Source organism: Macrobrachium nipponense, chromosome 1, assembly GCF_015104395.2.
Source record: "Macrobrachium nipponense isolate FS-2020 chromosome 1, ASM1510439v2, whole genome shotgun sequence".
NCBI lineage: Eukaryota > Metazoa > Arthropoda > Malacostraca > Decapoda > Palaemonidae > Macrobrachium > Macrobrachium nipponense.
The window spans coordinates 116,476,575-116,498,132 of NC_087200.1; the positions used below are offsets into that span (position 1 = coordinate 116,476,575).

At 40.1% G+C, this 21,558-nt stretch overlaps 1 protein-coding gene across 2 annotated transcripts in view; it reads right to left on the reverse strand.

The window, feature by feature from the left end:
* The window catches only part of LOC135219572 (polycystin-1-like protein 2), a 444,330-nt gene that overhangs the window by 318,979 nt on the left and 103,793 nt on the right, over nt 1-21,558 (reverse strand). For both annotated transcript variants that reach the window (XM_064256448.1, XM_064256449.1), the window contains exons 9-10: nt 9,752-9,849; nt 5,523-5,685 (exon numbers count right to left, since the gene is read on the reverse strand). In XM_064256448.1, coding sequence (XP_064112518.1) covers nt 5,523-5,685; nt 9,752-9,849 — 261 coding nt within the window. The remainder of the gene's footprint in view (nt 1-5,522; nt 5,686-9,751; nt 9,850-21,558) is intronic.

A 21,558-nucleotide genomic window follows, 5' to 3' on the forward strand; every position in this document is an offset into this window, starting at 1 on the left:
CCGGCCAGTCTTCTTCCTGTGTCCAGTCTTCTTTCTGGCGTCCAGTCTTCTTTCCTGTGTCCAGTCCTTCTTTCTGTGTCCAGTTCTTTCTTTATCTTCTTCTGCTCAGTCTTCTTCCTGTCCAGTTCTTCTTTCTGTGTCCAGTTCTTCTTTTCTGTGTCCAGCTTCTTCCTGCGTCCCGTCTTCTTCCGTGCCTAGTCTTCTTTCTGTGTCCAGTCTTCTTTCTGCGTCCAGTCTTCTTCCTGTGTCCAGTCTTCTTTCTGTGTCCAGTCTTCTTTCTGTGTCCAGTCTTCTTCCTGCGTCCAGTCTTCTTCCTGTGTCCAGTCTTCTTTCTGCGTCCAGTCTTCTTTCTGCGTCCAGTCTTCTTCTGCCGTCCAGTCAGTCTTCCTGTGGTCCAGTCTTCTTTTCTGAATCCAGTCTTCTTTCTGTGTCCAGTCTTCTTCCTGCGTCCAGTCTTCTTCCTGCGTCCAGTTTCTTCTGGCGTCAGTCTTCTTTCCTGTGTCCAGTCTTCTTCCTGTTCCCGTCTTCTTTTCTGCGTCCAGTCTTCTTTCATGGCGTCAGTTTCTTCCTCCGAGTCCAGCTTTCTTTCTGCGTCCAGTCTTCTTCCTGCCGTCCCAGGTCTCTTTCTGTGGTCCAGTCTTCTTCCTGCGCCCAGTCTTCTTTCTGTGTCCATTCTTCTTCCTGCGTCCCAGTCTTTCTTTCGTGTCCAGTCCTTCTCTTCGCTTCTCTGCCGTCCAGTCTTCCTTCCTGTGTCCAGTCTTCTTCCTGTATCCAATCTTCTTCCTGTGTCCAGTCCTCCTTTTGGTCCTCGTCTCCTTGTGCAGTCCTTTAAAGACCTTCTTGCTTCTTTCCTCCTCTTTTCCTCAGTCCTTGGCGGAAGGCTCTGTTGTCGAGAGGCTGAATCAAAGACGCTTGGTGCTGATGGTTGGTTTGAGAGGCTGACGGAAGCTTCGATTCTTCTCTTGTGGATTTCGAAGTCTTCTTCCTTCCTTGGAGACAGACGGAGGCAATTGGGATTCTCTAGCAATTCGAGCAGTGAAGATCTCTGTGGCTGTATTCGACGGAGCCACAGCTCTGCAAGAGTAGCTTCAGATTCTTTCGAAGTCTTTCTCCTTCCTTGGAGGCAGACGGAGACTGTGTGTTCGTTCGTCCTTCGTCCTCCTCCCCGTGTGTCTTGAAGGGCGAGTTCATTTTGGGATTCTTGAGGATTTGGGAAGCCTTTCTCTTCTGTTCTCGTAAGTAGTCCTATTCTCACTCTTCCTCTGTAGTAGTTTCCATATCCAATCCTCTTCCAGTATCCAGTCCTACCTTTTGGTCCTCGTCTCCTTGTGACGTCTTTGCAGACCTTCATGCAATCTTCATCCACTTTCTCTTAGCCCTTGACGGCAGACCCTGTTGTCGAGAGGCTGAGTCAAAGACGCTTGATGCTGATGGTTGCTTTGAGAAGCTGACGGAAGCTTCGATTCTTCTCTTGTGGATTTCGAAGTCTTCCTTCCTTCCTTGAAGACAGACGGAGACAGTGTGTTCGTTCGTTCGTTCGTCCTTCGTCTTCCTTCCTTCGTGTCTTGAAGGGCGATTTCCTTTTGGGATTCCTGAGGATTGCAGAAGCCTTTCTCCTTTGTTCTCGTAAGTAGAATAGTCCTTTGATCACTCAATTGAGCAGAGAAGATCTCTGGGGCAGGATTCGACGGAGCTGTGGCTCCGTCGAGGATAACAACATCTCCAGAGATCTTCAAGTTCAAATGCTCAAGAATTCCAAGGTGAAGGCGCTCTTCTGGACACACACAGAGAGGAGGCCGAACGAACGAACGAACGAACATACTGTCTCCGACTGGGATCCAAGGAAGGCGAGGACATCGATAAAAAATAAGACTGAATTATATTCGTTTGATTTTTTTATGATTGCTTTTGACTTTGAATAGCTAGGTCAGAGTTAATTATGTTAAGCAACTATGAAAAGGATAAGAAGAAAGGCGAACATGGCTAATAAAACAAGAATAACGGGAATAGTCAAATAAAGGCAGATTAATAATATATACTATATATATATATATATATTATATATATATATATATATATATTAATATATATATATATTGTCGATTTAAATATTCATTGATATTACGTATCCGAGAGAGTATAAGACCTAGACTAATCATGTGGGAAAATCAGAAGTCCAGTTTTAAGCCACTAAATGTGTCATGCAAATTATTTTATTGATCAAAGGACAAAATTAGTTTAATTAAACATCGTTTTCAAAGAATGTTAACGCCTTGATGTATTATTTATCGGCTGTAGGAGACGAAATGACAACACCCCAGTGCAGTACGATACGTTGAGTAAAGACTCGAGCGGCAGCAAAGCCAACTTCAAAATCTTCGGTATGCTGTCACGAAGCTAGAGTTGAGAATAAAATTAGAAATCGTGGACCCATCGGTATATATTTTCCTTACTTTGCAAAATAATTATCTTTAATACGTTGAATAAGTCTACTCAATTCTAATGTAATTTATTTCAAGTATAGCACCTTTGAAAGGAAATGTTATTTTGTTGTTACGTAAATAATCTGGCACCTGCATACGGCAATATTTCCTTAACGAACAATGAATTAAGAAACTACGCCAATTCTTCGTTGGCCGTCTGTACACAGTGGTACCTAGACCTAGGAGTGACTTAATGTACGAGTTTTCCAAGGTACGAGTCGTCACTCGGTCGATTTTTTGCTTTGTTACATGAGCAAAAAATTGAGGTACGAGCTCTAGATGCCACTGCTACTTATTTTTCCATGAATCTTTTCCACTGTATCCAATAATACTTCATGTATTCTCATATTATTGTATAATAAAATACTAACATAGCAGTCAATGTTTTGCTTTGGAAATCAGCTGATGGTGAATACAAGTTTGTTTCGCCATATTTAACTCAACTCTGAGCGAATTTTCTTGCTTCTAGTTAGCATAAACGAATATCTAGATAGTACTTGATTTATATGAGACAAGGGAATTTTTTCGTTATACGACGTGTTTTTAAGCCGAAATATGACTTGAATACAACTCGCTGTGATTGTGAACGAAATTATTTTTTCCGTTAACAGATTATGTTGGTGGCATGTTTACTGAGTAAAAAGTTACTTGATTCCGATCTATATTTTCACGATATTTATCTTAAACTTTTATCGGCATAAAAAGAACAGTAAAATGTGTTCTTTCAAGCTAAGTAGTTTTGATTAAAATTATTTTCTCTGAATTTTATCTACGGTTGTGATTGATGGCATGAGTTTTACGGGACTTTTATCCTTGTTGCCGATGGACGATAAAAGTCATTGCCAGCTTGAACAGTGTTCTCAGCTTCAGCTACAACTTGGTTTGAATTTAACGTGCATTTCTTTGTTGATCTTTGATACACATATAGCGAATAAAGTTATTACATAAAAATATCTCAGTCGTATTTTACATAACGTCATTTATAACATAACCACAGTAATTGTTTACTATCGCATGATGGTTGAAATGAAAGCCAAGTTGATGTTGTTATCCAATTTGGTTGTACTTAGCAAAAAAGTTAATTCTCATTTGGTTATTCATGGCTGTACACAATTATGCAAAGAGTATAACATCAAAAACAATACTTGCATCATTCTCTTTTGCTGTTTTTTTAACTTATTTAACTGGAAGATGGGATAAAGTTAGGCTATTGTAATTTGGTCTCTCATAAAATCGGATTATCGTAAGACGAATTGTTGTAGCTTGAACACTACCTGTACACTGTTTTCCTTATTTAATAACATGAAACATAAAAATATGGGGTGGCATATTGAGATTTGAAGTGGATTAAGGGCATTTTAAGTTATTTCAATGCGGAAAATTGATTTGATGTGTGAGCAAATTGGGCTATGAGCTCGGCCACGGAACGAATTAAACTTGTAGGTCAAGGTACCACTGAATGGATATACTATATATATATATATATATATATATATATATATATATATATATATATATATATATATATGCATGATATATATATATATATATATATATATATATACATATATATATATATGTGTGTGTGTTTTGTGTGTGTGTGTGTGTGTGTGTGTGTGTGTGTGTGTGTGGTGTGCGAGTGTAAAGCCATCTCTAATGGTCATGTTTGCACAGGACCAAAGACTCATAGCCATTCCAAGGTGCCAAATAATGATTGGAAGTGGGCAATCTTCTTAACCCATGTTCCCAATGTCCTGTTAAGGAAGCTAAAAACTTCAACAAATCTTGAAGATATCCTTAACAAGGTGGTCTAGCTCCATCTTCGCCGATGAGAACACAGAACATTGAGAAGAGTCACGAGAACAGAGTGTCCACTTGGAGGAGGCAGCGACTCCCAGAGGAGATTCCCTGGTGACAACAGAGAAGAATTTACAAGAAAGCTGTGGACTACTTCTTGCCTTCTTACTATACTGGCAGTCCCTGGTGCCTAGCACTGAAAATCACTGATTTTCAGCGCCAAAATGTGCTGATTTCTGTATTACTTTTACTAGGCATTGTTAAAACACTATAAACACACAAACACTGCATAAGTGTTAATACCAATTGGTTAGAGACTAATCAGCAGTAGTAACTATCCTTAAGAAAGAGAGAGAGAGAGAGAGAGGGCTGAACTAAGTGTCTATTTATCTATCATCCCATTCCTCATTCTACCCTTTGGACCCCTTTGGATTTGAGAGAGAGAGAGAGAGAGAGAGAGAGCTGAACTAAGTATCTATCATCCCATTCCTCATTTTACCCTTTGGATTTGGGTAGGAGAGAGAGAGAGAGAGAGAGAGAGAGAGAGAGAGAGAGAGAGAGAGAGAGAGAGAGAGAATTGATTTGAACAGGGAGTGGCAATATCTACCCTTGTGGTCAGAAATTGTTGAGTAATGTGACATATTTGATAGGTTCGCCCCTCCCTCCCTCACTTTACAGCCTACAAGAAATGATTCGAGGATGATTTTTGTTTGGTAAATATTTTTAAATAAAATACTATAAAAAGACTCAAATACTGTAATAGCATTGTATTATTATGAACTTGCATGATTTTGCATTTCCAACAATACTATGCTTGATCCCCTAAATAAACGAGCCATGTTTCTTCACATGAGTTATTCAAGTGTGCAATCAGTAACTATATGTTTCTGTTACCAGCACACCATAAAAATTAATAAGGCATTTCTTATGGACAACAGTAAACTATACATAAATAACAGCAATAAAAAATATGGTAACACAGAGCACGAATAATAATTGCCATAATTGTGCTTATCCTTCACAAGACTTCATTCTTCTTGGATTAATTTTCACCAACTGGTAGTTCATGCATCACCAAAACTGTAGTATGTGTAAAATCAAGCTCATTTTTTATTGACTGGTTTGCTTATTTTTGATTTTTAAAGCATTTAAAAAAGAAAAGGCTTTCCTTTCATGAATTCATTAGTTGATCCTCTGACAAATTACTGCTATGAACAACAATTACTAAAGACATCAACTCACCGTGTAAGTTAAATTATACAGCCCTTGTAAAACATATGCCTGTGTAGCGGCAGTAAATGGGAGTGGAACATTTGCTGTGGGTACTGAAGATGCAACACTGCAATTTATACCATATGACAAATATGCCACAGGGTCATCCCGAACTATGACTCGCACCAAATGCCTGCAAAATATCATTATGAATGTAAGAATGCATACTGAATAAATATGTAGCTTCAATACAAAATAAAATTTATGTAGCTTGTAACTGATGAGATCTTCAAACAAGTGTTAATATTCTATCATAATGAAAAATTAATGATGGATAATATACGATCATATTTTCACACAAATTTCAAAATATAAAATGTTTATCAGTGCTTAGGTTGAACAAGCAATGAATCCCCCACACAAATATTCAGTACCAAGGAACTGCAGATGGTTTTATTTCCCCAATTTCTCTTTGCCTACAACATATCAGTTCACTTCAGAAACTGGAAAGACAGTTAATCAATTACACCTAATACTTTAAGAGTAAAGCATTTTGTTGTTTTTAAAAAAGCCACAGTTTCAGCTTTGTTTTCACCACGAAAAATCATGATATCAAATTTATATGAGGAACATGCAGCTCCACTTCACAGTTGGAATTTTCAAAGAAAATATTAATATACATGTCTGCTGATCTACAATCAATGCTCCTATGCTACTTTAAAACCCTACAAAATAGTACACAGTCCTTCAATTATCCAGTTTCACCCTATCCAAAAGTCACCATTATCTGGAAGGTTCCAGCACAACAATATACTATATTTGTAAGATAGTATTATATCGAATTCATAAAAATGAAAAATTACTAGGTTCTGATAGCTGGAAACAAGAGTTAGGGGGAAGGGGAAAGGTGAGGAAGGGGAAAGGTGAGGAAGGATGGGTGGGGAGAGGGGAAGGCCAGCATTTGACTCTGAGAGCTTTCACAACTGTTATTGGCTTGGAGCACCAACGTCACTTAAACTTGATTTTTGATTTTCGCTTTGGAGTGGCCGAGGTACAGTGAGAGGAAGGGGTTAGGTAAGGATTACAATTTATTGGATGGAAGGGTCAGGAGAGCTGAGTGGGAAGGGTAGGGCAAGCATTTGTTAGCTTCAACTTTCTCATGTCATTTTTTCACTTCATTTATCTTCAAGTACATTTGATCCCCACCTATTCGTGGTTCTGGATTCACGGACTTACCTATTCGGAGATTTTTCAATGGGACAGAAAATCCCTGAATGGGTGAGTCCACAAATCCAGAAACACAGACAGGTGGGGGTCGACTGTACTTCAGGATAAATGAAGTGGAAAAAATGACTTGCGAAATTTGAAACTAACAAATGCCTGCCCAAACCCCACTCAGCTCTCCTAACCCTACCACCCAATAAGTTGTAAACCCTGGCCCTACCTCCTTCCCCTCCCACATTACTCATGAAAGATACCAAAACAGTATGTTCCACAAATGGTTAATACAATAGTCCCCCATATTTGTGAGGGATGTGTACCAGACTCCCCCATGATAGTTAGAACCTGCAAATAGTTGGATTCCCAATAACAACACTTAAAACTTCCTATTTTGTTAGTTAAAAGTCAAGAAAAACCCACTAAAAATTGTTATGCCTGGTTTTTTAGTCTTATCACAAAAAGTGCATTTTATAATGAAATTGGTAAAAAAAAAAACCAGGAATATGTCGATATTTCTCAGAGAACAATACCATGATAGGCAAATTTCGAGTGATTAATGGGGGGAAATGTTCCCGCAAGATATCTGCAAATGCGCGATTCCGTGAATCCAGAGAACGCGAATATGGGGGTCCACTGTATATGGAATTATGTACACCGTATTTGCGGGAAATTTGTCTATTTGCTGTATTTTTCAATGAGAAATATATTAACTAAATTTACTGTATTTTCAATATCCTATTTCATGACAAAATGTATTTTTGTGATAAAACTGTTAAAATATTCTAATTGGTTTTAGGGTTTTTTTTTTTTAGTGTTTGAACTATCAAATAAGCAGTTACAAGCATTTTTAGAAGGGTTACTAGTACTCACAGATTTTAGCTATTAGCAGGGGGGCGGTTAGGGAGGGAGGGGGAAGGTGCACACATCCCCAGGGTCAACTGTACTCTGTTTTATGTTTTTTTTATAGTCACTGATTCTAAATCTGATAAGCACTCTGAAGTTAAATACTAGTGAAAAAAAATTTGAACAGATTACAAAACAGTACCACAATAAATTGTCCATCTGTGCTGCGTCTGAACTTTTCATGCTCATTACATACTGCCTTAGCCTATGTTCATGCATACGTGCACACCAAGTATGCAAAAGTGTATACAAATGCATTCACATCATGTCGAAGTAAACACAGAGCACAACTGCTATGTGTTTATGTGGTATTGCATATGAAAATTTATGAATTCTTACTTGTCCCAAACACATTATTAATCAACTTAGCCAATCATACATCATTGGATGAAACCTTGAGTACAGTGTTCTGTATTCGCGGGGGATGCATACCAGACACCCTCACGAATCATAGAAACCCTATAACAACACTTTAAAACTGCCTATTTTGTCAGGTAAAACTCAAGAAAAACCAGGAATATGTTTATACCTTTTTTTTTAATAGTTTTATCACAAATAGTGCATTTTATGATAATATAAAGAAAAGGAATTTTTGGATATTTCTCATAGAAAAATACTGCGAATATGTGAATTTCCCCTGAATAATGATGGTATTTATGTTCCAGAGAGAAATCTGTGAATACATGAGTCCGCAAATCTGGAGTCTGCAAATACGGGGGTTCACTGTAAACAGATAATGCAATATGTATAATGATAAACACAATTATATAAATCATAAACTATTACAGGATATTAACCTGTATCAAAATAATTATGCACACAGCAAAAGTGAGAAAGAGAGGTATTAAACGCACATACAGTAATACAATTGATAATTGATAACATAAATGAAAAACTGGTTGAAGATATTGCCAGTCTCTGCAACACATACAAAAAAACTGGACACTGCATTTATTAGTTGTTCATTTTTCATTCAGTTGCATTCTTTAAATTAGATCACATTTGGGGCAATAGGTATTTCAAGTCCATGTAAGTGTAAGACAATAAAACAATTAGGGGAGTATTTAGATCTTGTTTGATGCTCGCTTGGTAATAACCATTTCAAAACTGCACAGTATCTGTAATACATCTTTAAAAAACCCTGTGCACAAACAGATTTCAATGAAATGTTTATTAGATTTTTCTAATATGGAGGTACCAAAATTCAAGAGCAAATACTATTAGCTACTTGTTCAATATAAAATCAGCATGTGTATATGTATGTGCATGTATATGTACATGTATATACATCATATCACTGTGTTTGGCTGCCTTTTTCTCTCTGGGTTATTCTTTTCTGAATAAAAGAGATTTTCCACACCCGCAGTAATTTTTTATCATATACATACATAAATTTCCATTATCCAGTAGGCTTTGCATGCACTGTGTTAATTTATATAAAAGGAGAGATTACAGTATATGCCGACTGTTAACAATGGCATAACATTATGCAGTTAAAAATTCAAATAAATGAGACCAGCAAACCATACTTGAGACTCACAGAGCACATCCACAAGATATGCTCTTTAACCAATTCAATGGATTGGAGTAAGGCAGAAACAAAGTTAAATAGCCGAAATGGAAGAGACCAAAGGGAACTGATGAAAAGAAGCTATAGTAATACTTCCTAATCCACGCAAATATGGGAATATGGGGGGTCGACTGTATATTTTGTGAAATCGTTTCTTTAGTTTCTGTTTACTAAAATCAAAGTGTGAAGTTTCAAAACTGTTTCACTGAAACATAAGTTATGTGAAACTACTAACAGCCAATGACTTGCTCATGAACGAACCCTGAAAGTCAAATTACATTGTCAGACTAAAAAAAATATCCTGCATTATTTGTTTAGAGAAATGAAGCTGTCAAGTTGTGCAGTTTTTTTCTTTTAAAAAAGATACCTTAGGCATAAAAGTTTGAAATAATAAGTACAACAGCAGTAACAGATATCATTTATGTATCAGACAACCCTGAATTACTTAACTCGTGCAGATACTAATGCTCCTACTTAAATCCAGGTTTACTGAAAATTCATAAAATATAAAATGGACATAAACTGACATATATGCAAGGTATAAATAACTTTTCCATGAACTTACTTTGAGGAGGAAAAATTTCCAGGTGTAGCCACACTGGCAGCAGAGTAGGATGCTAACTGGTCCCTTGTTTCCCCAAGGGAAACATTCCTACTATTAATCTGTAGAGTAAATAAAGAGAAAATAGTCATCAGGCTCTAAGCTAATGGTCTCCTACCACTGATCAACAACAACAATTTACTCTGTAACGTAGGAAATACACTAGAATGACATACACTTAAGCTCAATAAAACAAAATATCTTTACACAAACACTATATATATATATATATATATATATATATATATATATATATATATATATATATGTGTGTGTGTGTGTGTGTGTGTGTGTGTATATATATATATATATATATATATATATATATATATATATAATATATATATATATATATATATATTATATAATATATATATATATATATATATATATATAGATAGATACAGTCCGGTCCCGAATTATGGGTGTTCGAATTGTGCGATTCCCCTTTTATGCAATCGCTAGTTCTCAAAATAGATTTTCTGTATCTGCGATGCCGTTCAAAGTCTGCGAGTCACGCGCCGCAAACGTACCAAATCTATTGTCCTTTTCAAAGGTATTTTAAGATGTGTGGGGGGGGGGGGGGGGGGGTTTTGCTGCTCTGAGAGAAGGGGTGGGGGAATGCTTGGAGGGAAAAAAATTATTCCTCCAAGGGGGAATGCGAGAGAAAGTTTCCCTGCTCAGCCATTAGCTAAGACGGAAGGCTCTGCCTCACACCTTTATCGTACAGTACACTTGCACCCATCATTATCATCATCGCCATACGTATTATTCAGATCTGTTGAAGTGTATTCTGATCATCCGTATCTTGTATGCATCTGCCTAGAAGGAGGAAGACCTATTTTCTCGAAACTAAAAAGTTTGCCCTTAAGTTGAAGACGAGGGAGGAGCAACTTGCATTTTGGCAGCAGTCGACAGTTTCAACTCCGTCTTTGCTGAACAAGTACTACGAATTTTTTTTCTAGATTAACTTGTTTTGACTAACTTTTGGCACTTGATCATTTATTTTTTCTGTTGTTGAAACAGGTTTTGATGAAAATGACTAGTAAAAGTGATTAACTGAGAAACAGATGTGTTGAGAGAGAGAGAGAGAGAGAGAGAGAGAGAGAGAGAGAGAGAGAGAGAGTCGTTCGATCTAAACTTTTCAAGAAACTGTTATTTCGTGTTGAATTTTTATCATTTCTTTTTTAAGAAATTATAATTTCATATGAAATTTTGAATTTTTGAGAGAGAGAGAGAGAGAGAGAGAGAGAGAGAGAGAGAGAGAGAGAGAGAGAGAGAGAGAAATCGTTCGATCTAAACTTTTCAAGAAGCTGTCATTTCATGTTGAATTTTTATCATTTCTTTTTAAGAAATTATAATTTCACATGAAATTTTGAATTTTCATCAATATCTAAACTGAGACAGGACCCCATAACCAAGTTTGTTAGGCCTAACGGGAGTAAAGACACGCATGATCCGCCAGTACCCGAAACGGTTCACAAAGCCTTCCTTCAGCTGAAGAACTCTTCGTGGGGGATGAGATAGAGGAATTTGAAGGTTTTTTTGGCAGAGGATAGGTAGAGGAAATACCATCCAAGAGGTTTTTTTTAAAGGAAATGCCTGTATCGTACAGTACACTTGCACCCAATGGTGGGATTGTTTACGTGTGGGAGTTTTCACCATCCTGTGTGTAATTTTAAAAATTTTCAAGTTATTAAAACCTTTTTAATGTTTTATTTATCCACAAGAACAATTTCATATTATAAAACATTACAGTATAGTACATAGAAAGTATTGGAAATGGGTAGAATAAAAAAAAAAAAGTTTGACTGGGTAAGTTGCCGTTTGCCTTGGCCCTAATGGAATTATTCCCATAAGGTATGTGTTTCGAAATCGGTGAATTTCCAATACTGCGAGGCCATGGATCGACCAAATTCTCGCATGGAGACGGTGTGTGATATGCAAGCACATAGATTAAACACTCTGGGTTTGTTAGAATACGATTTTTTGGTTATAAAAGGGGTTGCGTTGGCAACAGACTTTTGCTGGGCCATCCTGCATGTAGAAGACACAAGATATCGGTCCATGCAGGTATTAGTGGTATAACGGTTGGAATTCCCGGTGTTTTTATCCCTTAAGAGGATGCAAGTGAAACTGAGGATATGGGGAATACTGAAAATAGGGGGCGCTTTTGGCGGTGCTAATGGTAATGATACCAGGGATATGGGGAGTGGTGATACCAAAACCCACACTGATGATACTGGGAATAACTGCGGTGAGGTTAAACGGGATATTGAGGGCCACAGTAGTAACAATTTTGGCGGGTTTAACAATGGCGTTATGGGTGGTGATACTGATACTAATACTGATATTATTACTGATACTAACAACGGGGTCTTGGTGGATGCAATGAGAACCACGGGAGGTGATATTTACGGGATCGTGGAACAAGGAGGTACTAACCTCAAATATAAATACGTTTTATCAGAGGATGTTATTTTAATGCTAGGTTCAAAGACTGGTAAAAGTCAAATTGAGGGAAGTGAAAAAACCCATGGAAGTATGCGTAATTGAGGGCAGCGAGAAACTAAGAGGGGTTATTAGCACTGCATCAGTGAACAGTGTATCAAACACTGGTGTTACACTGGTAGAATTACTGAACTGTAGATACAGTTAGGAAATACCATGAAGAATACATATGTGGTAGACCCGCAAGATTGGAGTAATGACAGTGGTTCAGTGGCTATTGTAGAGGGAAAAACTGAGTTTTCAAAGGCAGAAATGTAATCAAGGCAGCAAATATTCAGAGAACATTTAGCTAATGCAGATTACAAAGAGCATATAGAAGCAGTAAGTGAGCTCTTGGCAGAATTCGGGGACATGGTAGCTTTACGAGGGGATAAACTGGTATTGACTAATGTGTTAGAACATACGGTAAACTTGCAGAAAGGTACAAAACCCATTTTTATTCCTGCATACCGCATACCTTTCAAAATCAGAGAACAGGTAGACAAAGAGGTCAGTAAATGGGAAGAGGAAGGAATCATTAGACCTAGTGCGTCTCCATACAACTTTCCTCTGTTAGCAGTGCCTAGAAGGACGGTTCTGTCCGAGTATGTGTTGATTTTAGACGTTGAATGAAAAGGCAATTCCTGACCGTTACCCAGTCGCATGATACCAGATCTTTTGTAGAAATGGACGGGGGACATAATATTTATAGCTCAATTGATTTAGCGCAGGGTTTTCTGCAGATCCCTCTTGGTGAAAATAGTAAGGAATATACTGCCTTCTCAGGGCCCAAGGGACACTATGAATTTACGTGGATGCCGTTCGGTTTATCGGGTAGTCTGATGACCATTACCAGGTTGGTAAACACAGTTTTGCACGAGTTATTGGGTAAAAATATTTTTGTGTACCAGGATGATATATTAATTGCAACAGACTCGGTCGTACAACACTTTGAAGTGCTTAAGGAAGTACTTAGGAGACTTAGGTTAGCAGGATTGAAAATTAAGCTAGCTAAGCGTTCCTTCTTGAAAAAGCAAATCACATATTTAGGTCATGTCATTTCCAAGGAAGGGGTTAGAGTAAACAACCATAGTCAAAGCAATTGCAGATTTTTGCACCCGGAAATCAAAAATATGTCATTCCTACGGATGGCAGGACTTTTTCATAGGTTTGTGAAAGATTTTTTTAACATAGCAGCTCCTCTAACAGATGTATTGCGGGAAACGACTTCAATTTCATTGGGGAGACCACAAGAAGTAAGTTTTTAAAAACTTAAGGACGCGTTAATGAATCCCCCAGTTCTGAATTTTCCAGATTTCAGCAAACCATTCACATTAGTGACTGATGCCAGTCAGGAGGGTTATAGGTGCTTGCCTTATGCTAAAATTTGATGGGAGGTTCAATCCCATAGCGTTTTATAGCAGGAAATTTAGGACAAAGGGAAGCAATGAAAGATTAATGGCTACTGTAGATAAAGAAGCCTTTGCAATAGTATCAAGTTTGGTTCATTTTAAAATGCTACTGATGGGGAATAAAGTAGAAGTCCTTATAGACCACAAGCCTGGATCTTTTTAATAAACCCGATTTGTCACCTAAAAGAGCTCGATGGTTCTTAACTATCAGGGACTTCGATGCAAAGCTCAAATATATAGAAGGCAAATTAAATGTAGTCACGGATGCCCTTAGTAGAAATTTTTTTGATACGGAACGATCTCAAGTTACGCTAGTCACTAGTGATTCTATACAATGGGATATGAGTCTCATAGAGCAAAGGCAGGTGAAAATGAAATTTTGGCTGATGCAAAAGCGTTTCTTAGAAGGGAATCAGTCAGGAAAGGTTATAAGTTACCTTTTTCAGGTTTAGAATTAGAAGGTAATCTATTGGTCAGGAAAATTAAATATAAATTAAGGACTAGTGAAAGTAACGGAGACATGACACAGATCGTAATTCTGAGTCCTAATTCCAGTGGCTTTGGATATAGTACATTGCAGGGTCAGTAGGCCACACTTGGGGATAGAAAAAATGTATAATGAGGTGCTGTGCCTTCCAGTCGGGGGCCTTTGCAGCATGCCATCAGGGAGACCTGAGGGAGAGGTGGGTTCTTTCCATCATGCCGTTGTCTGCGGGGTTGTACGGCCGGCCGTGGTCGTATGGTGCTTGGTTGCCATCAGGGAGGTCCAGAGTTTTGAGGTGAAGGCAGTTCCCCGGTCTGTAGTGTTGTCGTCTGGCACTCCGAAGTGGCTGATCCAGCTGGATAGGAGGGCTTCGGCACAGAGGTCTGCGGTGGCTTCTGGCCAACCTGTCGGCCGTTTCGAGTCACCATCCAGGACGGTATCTAACCATCGTATTGGGGAAGTGGACCACAACATCGACGGGGATATGCCCGAATCTCCACCTGGGTTGAGGGAAGGTGTCTATTCCCGATTTGGTGTGCCTTCCTGTCTTGCTGCTCTGGCATGCGATACAGTTCCTGGCCCACTCCCAGGAGACCCTCTTGATGACGTGCCAAATGAACCTTTCTGTCATGAGTCTGGTTGTGTGAGGAGCGACAGATGCGAGAGATGGATCACATCAAATACCTGCTTCCTCCAGGAGGCAGGCATCAGAGGGTGTGGGCAGCCGGTGCTGGTGTTGCAGAGGAGCATTGTCTTGGAAGGGCCGAAGGGAATGTCCTCCCATCAGAGGGCGGTGATGGCGGCACAGTAGGCTGGTACTTCGGGATCAGAGGCTTGCTCACGCACTAGGTCCTCATAGTCCTAGCCAAGGTGCCGGGAGTTTATCTCGATCCTCGAGAGGGTGTAGGCCATGGGGTTCCTTCCGCTGGGGATGTACTAGATGGAGCACCCGAATTCAGTGACAGCTACGAGGTGACATTGCTGTCTTGCGGACCAAGCGTCGCCTGCCTTAACGAAGGCGTGGACAAGCGGCTGGTGGTCTGTCCTTATGGTGAATGGGACGTCTTCCAGGAGGCACTTCAAGTGGCAGATGGCCTGGACAGCGAGGAGCTCGTGGTCGAAGGTGCTGTAGCGGGTCTCAGCGGGTTTCAGCTTCCTACTAAAGAAGGCTAGCAGTGTGGGGACCCCATTGACCAGCTGCTCTAGGACAGCGCTGCATGCGGTGTTGCTGACATTGTTGGTGAGTGTCAGGGGCACATCGCAGTCCTGGTGAGCCAGGGTTGTGGCTCTGCTGAGGGACAACTTGGTCAGCTTCTTTGGCTTGCCCTTCAGGTCCTCAGTCAAAGGACACATGGTGCGAGCGATGTCCATGATGAATCTTCTGTAGTAATTAACCATCCCAATGAACTCTTGGAGGGCCTTGATGTTGTTGGCGTTGGGAACTTCTCCACTGCAGCCATCTTCAATGCCATGGGGAGTACTCATGCTGGGGTGATCTCGTGGCCAAGGAAATCCACCTTCTCCGCGCCGAAGGTGCACTTGTCTAAACGGAAGACGAGCCTGTTCTCCTGCAAGCGCTTGAGGACGGCCCAGACGTGGTTCAAGTGCTCCTCCAGCAATCTGGAGAATATGAGGATGTCGTCCACATAGCAGATGCAGAAGGGTAGGTTGCCGAGGATACTGTCCATAAGGTGCTGAAAGGTGGCTCTGGCGTTCCGAAGGCCGAAGGTGAGCACGAAGGACCCAAAGGGTGTGTTAATCGCCATCTTCAGAATGTCATTGGGATGAACGGGGACCTGAAAGTAGGACTTTAGGAGGTCAATTTTAGAGAAGATCTTTGCTCCGTAGGGGTAACTGTTGGGCGTAGTGACAAGGTTCAGGCGGTGGTAGTTGTCACGGCCTCCACGTAACGTCTGCCTTCTTCCCCATGTGGAGGGGGGATGCCCATAGGCCCGCAGCCTTCCTACAGATGCCCATTTGCTTCCTGAAGGAGCTTCGGCAGGAGGCGGCGGAACTTGGCGTACATCAAGGGGCCCTTGGTGTTGATGTAATTGTATATACTGTGCTTGGGCGCAGCCCCTGCCACTTGGCGAAGCTCGGGTCAGAAGACATTCAGGAACTCTAGTAGGAGGGAGGTGTACCTCTGGGGAAAAACGGAGCAGATGTTGGGTGCCATGGGTCCTGTGGTGAGTGGGCAAGAGAGGCAGGTCTCGGTGTCAAGGAGGCATTGGCGGGCTACATCCACTAAGAGCCCACGGTGGGCTAGGAAGTCCGCCCCCAGGAGAGGGATTCATATGTCGGCGATGATGAAAGGCTAGGTTTACGTCCGGCCCAGGAATGTGATGGTCTGGGTCCTGGTGCCATAAGAGCAGATAGGGGTTCCATTGGCAGCTACGAGGGCGGTCGGGGGTGCGGCTGCAGTCCTCTGCCAATGGCAGGAACACTGACCGCATGGCATCAGTGTGGACCAACATCCTGTGGCCGGAGATGGTGTCCTCGATGTAAAATCCTCTTGGGCGAGACTTCATTACTGCTGCTGTCAGGGGGGGCCGGCCTTGGGCGCTGCCTCTGTCATTTTTTAGAGGCACGAAGGAGATTCTCCTTCTCTGGAAGGCAACACTGATCCTTGCCTCCTTGTGTTCCTGCTGCTGCAGGCTGTTGGCTGACGGTGGGGCGGAGAGTTTTGCGGCCTGGGAGGCAGTGAACAGTCTGGAGACCCACTGCACCAGGCTCTCCATGTCCAGGTCTTCCACGTCAGGGATCTGACTGCGGACTTGGGGCTCGAGTTGGCGGAAGAAGAGCTTTCTAAGGAGGCTTACCTCCTTCCTGCATCCTTGGTGGTCCACCTCTGGCAGTGGTACCAGGTCCTGGAGCTTATGCCAGGCTAGCCTCGTGTCTGCAGTGGTTATGGGGTTGACCACCAGATCAAAGATATGGGCGGCTCTCTCGGGGACTGGGAAGGAGAATGCCTGGATGACTCCGGACTGGCTGGCCATCGAGGGGGTGAGGCCGTTGAACACATCCTCTGGGAAGGCTGCAGCGATGAGGTCCATCTAGGTTCCTTCCCTGGTGATCCCATGGAGCCAGAACTGGATCTCCGGGCGGTGTAGCCAGGTTGCGACGTTCTGTCTGGAGAAGGGCGGCAGTTTGACAGAATGGGAGTCCACTGGCGCTTTGGTGACATGCAGGGACGTTGATTGGGGCACAGGTCGGGGGACCACCTAGGGAGAGCATGGATCGTGCTGCAGGTAAGGGCATTGAAGAATCAGAAGGACAGCTCCCAGTTTTAAGCAGAGTTCTCCATGTCTGCCAGCTCATTCTTACGGTCGACAGGCGTCATAAATGGCGGGCCAAACCGTGAGATGAACACAAAAACACTCCTGTAGAGGACGTGCCATTTTAAGTCTGCTAATGGCGTTGTGGTCGACCGTGGATAGGAGCACCAGAGAACCTAGACTGAGCACTGTATGGGCCTGTTAAAGGTTTTCTGGGGTTTAATCTGGAAGGTCACCAGTTGTAAGGACTGGAATCAGACGAGGAGAAAGCTCGAACTGACTTTATTGAACAGAGACAGCTGTATATGAGGCAGCAGTGAGGACAGAAACGTAGTGTCCATTACACACGCACATACAAAAGGGACAAGCCCCTACTGCTATTGTGTTTCATCGCAGCTGAAATTATACATATATCTTTGTGCAGAGTACATTTTTACCTGACATACATATCGGTGGATAGGCCGTGAAATGCTCTACATTTCAGTATATAGTATAAAAATATAACAGAGGGAGGACGGCCATTTGGCAAAATGCCGTCCTTACAAATATGAATTTTTTTCATTTTCATTAATTGTTTTACTTGATATAATACCGAAAAAAAGTGATGGTGGTAATGTTTTGGTTTGGCAATCAGGCAAAGAACAAGATAAGTTTATCTTGTCGTATTCTACTCAATTCAGTGAGATTTTTTTGCTTCTAATTGGAGTAATTGAATCTCTAAATAGTACTCTCTTTGTATGGGGAAAGTTATTTTCGTTATACAAAGTGTTTTAGGATGAAATACGTTACTTAAGTCTAGCTCTGGAACTATTTTTTTTTTCATTTTGTTAATAGATGGTTTAGGGTAATGTTTTTGCGTAAAAAGATCTACAGACTCATTCGTTATGGATGTTTTTGTGTAAAAAATCAACGGATCCTCTTCGCTATGTGCACTTTATTTCATCATAATATGAATTTTATGTATTGATCTTTGTGAAAGTATTCTATACTAGCTGGCATTCTTATATATACGTATTAGTACATTTTCCGTTTTTATTTTTTATTTATTTTTTTTTTTCTCAAAATATGACGGAAAAACATCTTGAACACGTTTCATAAAAATTATGAGTATCTGCTATTTTATGAAAAAAAGAAAACGGAATAAAGAGAACAAAGAAAACGTTCACCATGCCATAAAATATAAAAGTAGAGATGACTTTTAAAACATCTCCATGTATTTGAGGGCGTATTTTTGCTGTATTTTCCATGATAGGTTCTGGAACCTAACCTCGTGACTCTTTGAGGTATTAATGTACTGCACAATAACGTAATTTATCACAGGAAGATTTTTGTCACAAATTCAGAGAAGCACATATACCACTTCACAACATAAAACTTTTAAGCCTTGGCGTAGATTCCCTATTCACAAAAGTACCAGTACAGGACGATGTTCAGTTTTTGAGGGAAAAATTACACTCCTATTCAGATCATTTCCCATTGGTGCTTGACAAAATAATAAGGTTAGTTGAATTATGAGTATCTAATAACGTAAGCAAAAATTCAGGTGTAGTATGGGTAGTCTTTTGGGTCCTGTTTCAGCCAATCTCTACATGGAATACTTTGAAACTACAGTAATAAATACAATAAAACCCAAAAACATGCTGTGGATGAGATATGTAGATGATATTCTAACATTTTGGGATAATAGATGGGGCAATTTTAATGAATTTCTTTCAAACTTAAACGCATTAGTGCCCAGCATCAAATCTAAAGTTGAATGGGAAACAGACAACAAAATTCCTTTTCTTGATGTTTTAATAATCAGAGACACGACAGAATATAAATTTACCATATACAGAAAACCGACGTTCTTACTTTCATACATTCATTACTGCAGCTATCATGACATTCCTATCAAATTAGGCATAGCCAGTAACCTATTCTTAAGAGCCTTACGAATTTGTTCTCCAGACTTCCTGGAAAAAGAATTTGAACCAATTCATAAGCAGCTTTCGTCTTTAAAGTATCCTGACCATACAATTGAGAAAGCCATTCCCAAAGCAAACGTAATTTTCTACCGACCCCCTCAAGACAAGACCAGAGACAAACCCAATAATAAAATAAAAATTCCACACCTGGACAGAATTAAGACAGTGACCCAGACCCTCGGGAAATCTAACCCATTTGCATTTACTTACCCAAACACCTAAGCCAAATCTCTGATTAACATCCAACAACAGACATCCCCAAAGGACACAGGCGTTTAAGAAATCCCATGCCTGGACTGTGACCAATCTTACATCGGATTTACAGGAAAATCACTTCCCCAGAGATTAAACAGTCAGTTAGGTATGGACAACAGAACTCGGCTATTTTCAACCATATAAATAAACATAACCATAGAATAAACTGGAGTTTGTCCTGTATAATTTATAGCATCAACTGCCGGTACAAGAGTCAAATGATGAAATCGGCCTTGATAAAACAGAGTCAGGTAAAGAATATCTCAAAGGGAGCATGGGATTCAGATATCAGCATCAAGGTTTTCATTCAACCAACGCTTAAGAAGATTAAAGGAAAATTATCAGCGGGAGTGACCTAAATTGGCTTACCTGTGGATGGACCTTTAGGTATAAATACCACCTTTTCTGTAACTTTTCTCATTCATCTACCTGAAGAGGGAGATAGCAGTCTCTGAAATATAGTATTTTTCTCTATATTTTTGGTGTTTTTATGGGCTCCTTTTATATATAATATATATATATATATATATATATATACATATATATATATATACATATATATATATATATATATATATATATATATTAATATATATATATATATATATATATATATGTGTGTGTGTGTGTGTGTGTGTGTGTGTGTATTATATATAGGCAATGGGACCAGATGGAATACCAGTTGATGTATGGAGATGCTTAGGAGAGGAAGGAATTAACACCTTGTGGGACTTGTTCAATAAGATCTATCAGCAGGAGAAGATACCTGACGTCTAGAGAAACAGCCTGCTAGTCCCCATTTACAAAGATAAAGGCGATATCCAAGATTGTGCCAACTATCGGGGCATAAAACTGATGGCGCATACCTTGAAAATTTATAAAAGAATAAGAGAGGCAAGGCTAAGGGATGAAATATCTATAAGTGAAGAACAGTTTGGGTTCATGCCAGGAACAACAGATGCCATCTTTGTATTGTGACAAGTCATGGAAAAATATGGAGAAAAAGGAAAGGAATTACATCTAGCATTTATAGATCTTGAGAAAGCATATAATCGAGTGACTAGGCAAGAAGTCTGGAGGTGCATGAGGGAAAAGGTGTCTCAGAAAAATATGTGAGGAATGTAAATGATATGTATAGAGAGGCAACAACACAGGTAAGAAGCTCGGTGGGAACAACAGAGAAGTTTGAGGTGAAAGTTGGATTCCACTAAGGCTCTCCCCTGAGTCTCTATATTTTTTATATGGTAATGGATGTGATAATGGCTGGAGTGAAAGATCAGGTGCGTTGGAGTGTACTCTTTGCAGATGACATAGTGTTAATAACCACCAGTAAGGAAGAAGCAGACAGGAAACTTGAGTTGTGGAGAAGTGCGTTGGAGGACAGAGGTCTAGAGATAAGCAGAACAATAACTGAATATATGTGGATGAATGGAGGAGACTAAGGGGGAAGCATCAATTTAGAAGAGGAAGAAGTAAAAAGAGCTACATCCTTTGGGTAGTGTGTCACTGACAGTGGAGGGATGGAGGAGGAAGTTAACTACAGAATACAATCAAGCAGCTTGGTGCAATTGGAGGAAAACGTCAGGTGTGTTATGTGACAAAAGATTTAATGTAAAGCTGGAGGGAAAAATGTACAAGAGTATTGTCAGACCTGTATTGAAGGACAGTTGTGAAACATGGCCCATGAAGAAAGCACAGGAGAGAAGGATGGAAGTGGCAGAAATGAGAATGTTACATTGGAAGTGTGGAGTGACAAGAAGAGATAGGATAAAGGAAAGACTTCATAAGAGGGACAGTGAAAGTTACAGAAGTATCAAAGCTGCAACAGAGATGATGTATATATATGTATATAATATATTATATAATATATATGATATATATATATATA